The sequence below is a fragment of the Gadus macrocephalus genome, chromosome 22 (genome assembly GCF_031168955.1).
Source record: "Gadus macrocephalus chromosome 22, ASM3116895v1".
NCBI classification, from domain to species: domain Eukaryota; kingdom Metazoa; phylum Chordata; class Actinopteri; order Gadiformes; family Gadidae; genus Gadus; species Gadus macrocephalus.
Genome location: NC_082403.1, coordinates 18,188,653 through 18,195,821, shown reverse-complemented (window position 1 = coordinate 18,195,821; position 7,169 = coordinate 18,188,653). Strand labels below are relative to the sequence as shown.

The 7,169-nt window shown below is 41.6% G+C and overlaps 1 protein-coding gene across 9 annotated transcripts in view; it reads left to right on the top strand.

Annotated features, from left to right (window-relative positions):
- Positions 1-7,169, top strand: part of runx1t1 (RUNX1 partner transcriptional co-repressor 1) — a 72,391-nt gene that overhangs the window by 41,967 nt on the left and 23,255 nt on the right. For all 9 annotated transcript variants that reach the window (XM_060042943.1, XM_060042942.1, XM_060042947.1 and 6 more), the window contains exons 3-4: positions 1,040-1,281; positions 6,648-6,737. In XM_060042943.1, the coding sequence (XP_059898926.1) occupies positions 1,040-1,281; positions 6,648-6,737 (332 nt within the window). The remainder of the gene's footprint in view (positions 1-1,039; positions 1,282-6,647; positions 6,738-7,169) is intronic.

Sequence of the window (7,169 nt, the reverse complement as noted above, 5' to 3'; positions counted from 1 at the left end):
CTCTCTCTCTCTCTCTCTCTCTCTCTCTGTCTCTCTCCCTCTCCTATCCCCTCTCTCTCTCCCTCCCTCTCCTATCCTCTCTCTCTGTGTCTCCCTCTCCCTCCCTCTCCTATCCACTCTCTCTCTCTCTCCCTCTTCTATCCCCTCTCTCTCTCTCCCTCCCTCTCCTATCCACTCTCTCTCTGTCTCTCTCTCTCTCCCTCTTCTATCCCCCCTCTCTCTCTCCCTCCCTCTCCTATCCTCTCTCTCTGTGTCTCCCTCTCCCTCCGTCTCCTATCCTCTCTCTGTGTCTCCCTCTCTCTGCGTCTCCCTCTCCCTCCCTCTCCTATCCTCTGTATATCTGTTGCTCGCCGCCCTCACTTGATCTCGTCTGTGTTTACTAGCCTTCTCCTCTGCCTTCTCCCTCTCTCTGGCAATTTGAAAAAAAAAACGAGGATGGTTTCCTGTCCCCAATTAGCGCCGGGGCTTCTCTGCGACGCGAGACGGCAAGACACGCTGTCTCATTAAGCACGGCAAAGGTTTTAACAAAGCAGCGGGCTTTGATTTCCACCACGCCGACGTAATTGTCTCCAGATGCAGCTTGAGTATCTTGCGACGTATCGCTCCCTCTCTCCCTGTCTCTCTTTAACTTTCCTCTCCCAGCCGTCTCCCCCTCCTCACTGTCGTGGGTTTGGACCTGGGCCAGGGGGAGGTTCACAACCCTAATCTTATTAAGAGGAGAAGCTTTGTGCCTCCTCCGTGTCTGAACTCATTGCTGCTCCGCCTCTCCCCACTCCAGGGCTCTCCCGCCTCCTGTTCCTGTTTAGACTGTGTGTGTGTGTGGGTGTTTATGTGTGTGGATGTGTGTGTACCTCACTCTGTGTAACATTCGACCAATTCTGACATCCTGCGAGGTGCCTTTCTAGTAATAACTTCACCATGTCTTGGCACCTCTATATTTATACTTTTGCTAAACATTCAGCAGACCCTCTATGTCCAGGGTCTACCTCTAAATCCATCACATAACGTTTTATTCGATCCCCTCTGTTGTGTCTTCCAGTAACCAACGGCAGCAGTCACTCCCCGACGGCGCTGAATGGCGCCCCCTCCCCTCCTAACGGCTACAGCAACGGCCCCAGCTCCTCGTCCTCGTCCTCGCTAGCCAATCAGCAGCTGCCGCCGGCCTGCGGCGCCCGGCAGCTCAGCAAGCTGAAGCGCTTCCTCACCACGCTGCAGCAGTTCGGCAACGACATCTCGCCCGAGATCGGGGAGCGCGTCCGGACGCTGGTCCTGGGCCTGGTGGTGAGTGGGGCGGGCCAGAAGCCAAACATCTAACATCCCACTGGAAGTCTTTTACTGTCTCATTTTCAGGAATGAATTGCATAAAGATTTTTTATTTTTTTTATTTTTAATGTTTCAATAAACATATGGTAATGCGCGTTTTTGAATAATCCTATGAATTAATTTTAATGATCGTATTCATGTGGTATACATTTTGCCATCTGTTGTGCGACCAAAGCAGTTTGCCTGCTTATTTAAGACGTAGCGATAGAATATTTTTCTAGCAGTGAGTTCACAACGTGTGCTTCAGTTCTTCAGCAGATGTGTCGTTCATCATGTATGTTTTACATTATATGGAACATTATATGGATTTGGGAAAGGTCAATACGGGCAAGTAACGTAGTGAGATCTTGAACAAGTCTTTTGCAGGATGGAATGAACTCAGACCGTTCGACTAGTCAACAAAAACACCCAAACAATCATCTGTTTGACTATTCCTTACTGTCTCAATCAAGATCAATTTAATGCTAGCTTTTGATGAAGTACTTTTTGTCTTTTGATGAGGAGATCCCAAGTTTCAGAAATCAAAAAGAATGCAGGTCAAATACGTCTTCCAACCACACACAGATCGTTTTCCCACAGAACCACTTTTTTTCTGCGATTGCCCAAAGGGGAAAATTGGTCACCCACCCAAATGTTCAAGACAACCACATGTTCAACCAAACAACCACATGGAGACATGTTCAATAAGACAACCTCATGGATACATGTTCAATAAGACAACCTCATGGATACATGTTCAATAAGACAACCTCATGGATACATGTTCAATACATCACATCCCAAGAAGACTTATTCCTAGCTCAGCGCAAAACTACGGTGGAAATAATTAATGAAAAAACATCTGCTAAAACATTTGATGTTAAAAAAATTGAAGCTTAAAACATAGAAGAATATAATTTTCTCTTGGAATCATGATGAGCCCACCAATATAATAATCATAATTATCATAATCATATTATCATTAATTATGATTCAACAATAATTGCATAATTATTCTACATATTTAGTAAACCAATATGCTGTCTTTAGGTGAGTTAAAACAGAATGTTAACCTGGTTATTCATGTGATTCTTTAGCTGAAGTACAGATGTCATGCCAAACGATGTATTAAGAATCAACAAAAGAGATACATCAGAGATACTTGAGGGAAGGAAACAAGGGAAAACAGAAATAGTGAGTGAACGCTGCACTGAGAGAGGGAGGAGGAACAAAGACAGTTTTTATTTAATGATCCGCACAGAGCATAGCCTCAATTTGAGTTCAGAATGTTTACTTTCATCGCCTCTCCTGTGTACTTTCAGGTCTCTCTCTCTTTCTCTCGCAATCACTCACTCACTGCCTCTATGCCTCTCTATCTGATTTATTTCCTTTTACTCCAATCTCTCTCTCTCTCTCTCTCTCTCTCTCTCTCTCTCTCTCTCTCTCTCTCTCTCTCTCTCTCTCTCTCTCTCTCCCTGTGTCTGTGTCCCCCTCGTTGCCTTTTGAAGTGAGTGACATGGTTAATTAGCTAGCTGTGTCCTGTGTTAGCAGGAGGAAGGCGACTCAGGAGGCTTTGCTAGCTGTCAGAAAAACAGCTCCTGTGAGCAATCTGGGACGACAGATGTAAGGCTGAGCGAAACAAAACTCAGTTCTGGGAAATAACTTGAGAGAGAGAGAGAGTCTGAGTAAAAAACATTATTATAATTAGATGTTCCTCCTCGCTTGGTTTCTCGTTTTTCTTTCACATTTTTTGTACCTTGCATGGTTTCGTGCTTGTTTTATAGCTCATTTATTTCTCCCGCTCTCTCTTTCTGTCTCTCGCCTCCTCTCTTTTTTGCTTGGTAATACGCTAGTTTGTATCTGCTTTGTGGAAATGCATTGTGTTGAAAATGTATAACGGTGTTAGGGCTCACCTCACTCCGGTTAGTGGAAGAGAGGACGAGGCAGAGGGGAGAGAGAGAGAGGGTAACCCGGTGGTGATGTCGTTTATGGTTGCTGTTGTTTTATTTTTGAGATGGTTTGAAGTCTAGTTGGTGGACTACCTCTCACACACACCGTCACCTTGTCTGCCAGTTCAACAGAACCAGCATGAGGGAGATAAATATAACCGAGCTAGCTTACATGTTCACACACACACACACACACACACACACACACACACACACACACACACACACACACACACACACACACACACACACACACACACACACACACACACACACACACACACACACACACACACACACACACATCAAAAGCACAAATTCCAATTTAATGTTACAGTAATGCTTCTTATAAGCGCCATCCTTGGTCTGATTGTGCTGTTGTGGATGTTGTAGTGATAGGCTGACCAATAGGATTTCAGTTTTCGATCTTTAGGTAAGGCCTATCAATTCATTTTTTGAAGCCCAGGTTCACATTTTTAAAGAACAATTCAGTTCAATCACCTCATGTGAAACAGAATTACCATAAGTACCCTAAACCTTAATATTAAAACTTAAAAATCAAGTGAAGATGTTACCGTTTTTCTCGATTGCATACGCACAAAAAATGTAACTATATATATATAATTTAACAATTCTGAAAACTTGAAGCTCATGTATCAGCTACAAGTCTCCAGACTGCTAAACTCTTAGCACGATTCCATTGTTCGCATGTCTAGAAATTCTTAATCACATTTTTGCAAAGGTCTCAGCACAAACCTCATCATTTAGCACACTTGGTTCACCTGGAAAACACTGGCCTTCAAAACGTCACACCCAATTACCAATTGGTCTCACTCACTTCTCACCTGTTCAAACTCTACTGGCAAAACACTTCAATCATGTGTCAGAGCATAAAGAGGCCTCAGGTGAGCTCTGCTGTGTTGTAGATGAGCTCCTTTGGCCTGATCAGGATCGGAGGAGGGATACAGACTGATTTACATGTAGATCTGTTTCACTGCATTTATATTCTTTTTATTTTTTTTGTTGGCCTACAAAAAGCTTTTTTTGCAGTCAGTTCAGCTAAACATTTTACTGTATTACAGTAACAAAGAAATATGTGCTTTGTTACCTGTTTGTAATTGTGCACTGATTTCATCATTATATCCCCTGAAAGACAGTCTAAACATTTTATTTTACGGTAGTGTTTTTCATTTTACTTATCAATGCAATTACTGTATTGTGAGTTGCAAAAATAGGTAACATTGGTGCATTCTCAGAACTCCAACAATGTTGCAGTATCAGCTATAGGTCTACAGGTCTACAGATAGTGTTTAAATGTGGTCGATAGTGTTTAAATGTGGTCGATAGGGTTTACATGTTTAAATGTGGTCGATAGTGTTTAATTGTGGTCGATAGGGTTTACATGTTTAAATGTGGTCGATAGTGTTTATATATGGTCGATAGGGTTTACATGTGGTCGATAGGGTTTACATGTGGTCCATAGTGTTTAAATGTGGTCCATAGTGTTTAAATGTGGGCGATAGTGTTTAAATGTGGGCGATAGTGTTTAAATGTGGTCGATAGGGTTTACGTGTGGTCCATAGTGTTTAAATGTGGGTGATAGTGTTTAAATGTGGTCGATAGTGTTTACATGTGGTCGATATTGTTTAAATGTGATCGACAGTGTTTAAATATGGTCGATAGTGTTTAAATATGTTCTTTTCCCTCACTCTCCACCTCATCCCTAACTCTCCACCTCAAGCTGGTGTGTAGTGAGCGTTCTGGCGCCGATTGGCTGCCATGCATCACCCAAGTGGGTGCTACATATTGGTGGTGGTTAGTGAGGTCCCCCCTTCACTTTAGGCGTCTTTGAGTGTTATTAATTATTATTATTCTTCATGTTTAACCTCTGTTTTCCTTTTATTCCTAGTCTGTTTTACATAGTTTTGAATGATGACTATATGCTCTGTAAGGTGACCTTGGGTGTCTTGAAAGGCGCCTCTAAATTAAATGTATTATTATTATTATTATTACAGTATGACTCTTGGAAGCTGGAATTGTGAGTTTAGCCAATTGGAGCTCATTGGATAGATAGATATGCATTATATCCTACTCTGATACGAATGTGTCAATGCAATATTTATATGATATATTCATAACATTGTATGACAATATGGCAACATTATTTATATTGTTTGTACCATACCATTGCAACCTATCAAACTTGGAAAAAAAGAAAAACTAAACAATTGTATACATTTGAATACTTAACATGGCCTCATGAAGCCAGAACATATTTAAACAGTATTTTGATGGAAGTGATTTAAATTTATTACACCAGTGTTTAATTGACGCTCTCTAAGAAATAGTCATATGTTAGCTGTGTTAATCGTTTTAGTAAAAAAAAAACTGTTTTGAGAAGAGAGAACATGGTTTTCAGTGCAGTGTTTCATTTTGAAAGATATTTGTGGAGTTTTGACAAAATGGTTGACTCTTTTCAGTTTTGATTGAGAAAACCACCCATTGCACCCCAGTTTCAATCCATTAATTATGTCCTCGAAATCGAGTCCATTCCATACAAACTCAAAAATATATTTGATCATTGTCTGTGCAAACTATTTACGATTATGGGTGGATCCATTCATGTTCATCACTGACAGGGAAGCAGTCTGAGACGGTGCACTGCCAACAGCCTTGGAATGTGAACATTAACTGCATCAAACGTATTCTTTACTTTGTCAGACGCAATCAACACATTTTTGTACAGTTCACTTCAGATGTGACATTTCTTTTTTCTGCTTGCTATTGCTGCCACTTTAAAAGCCCCCTCTTGTTTAAGGCCAATTTAAACAGAAACCCTGTTATTTATTTCCCCATGCATGGCAGCATTTATCATAAAATTTACTTTTTAAAGTCACTCTGTAACCAAGAGATAAAACACATTGGAAAGTTAAGCGTAAAGCAATATCACAACAATCGGGCAGAGCGCTGTGAAATGTTTAGCGGCGTGTCGAAGATTGATTACAAATTACTTTTGTTCCTTGGATAGATTCATCAAGAAGCATGCAGTTATGTTTCTTTATCTGCAGATCCACGTTGTCTGGCTCTGTGCAGCGACCTATAAAAGAGGAAATAGGAAATACATTAATGTTTAAATACAGTGTTTTGTGTCTCTTGATGAAGATGTGTTGTCCCGTTCATTTGATGTGATGGCTTCTCTTTAGTTTTTCTGCAGCTCTCTTTCTCTGTGGCCCCCGGCATATGCTTCCTATTACCGAGCCCAAATCATTCACTCTGGTCCAGGATACAGTTTAGCTTCCAATACGTAATATTATCGCTTAATGTCTTCCACATGGATTCATGTGTTTTTTCCTGTTTCCTTCCTCTCTTCTCTCTCTCTCTCTCTCTCTGCGGCAGAATTCGACGTTAACCATAGAGGAATTTCACTCCAAGCTCCAAGAAGCCACCAACTTCCCTCTGCGACCTTTTGTCATTCCCTTTCTGAAGGTAAATATATATTTTCAATTTGCTAGAAGAACTGCAACTGCACACAGAGTGGCCGGGCTGCCTGCCTGACCAAATCTGGAAAACATTTCTTTAGCCCAGACACAGATGTGCATACCTCTATTCATGTTGTTTTTTCACCAGGCTCTCTCTCCCTCATTCTCTCTGTCTCTCTCTGTATCCAAACTCACTTTCTCCTCCTCTTCTTTTCTGCATTCACTCTCTATATCCATATATGTATATCCAAGCACATATCGATCTATTTATCCATCCATCCATCCATCCATCCATCCATCCATCCGTCCGTCCGTCCGTCCGTCCGTCCATCCGTCCGTCCATCCATCCATCCATCCATCCATCCATCCATCCATCCATCCATCCATCCATCCATCCATCCATCCATCCATCCATCCATAAATCTATCTTCTATGCTAT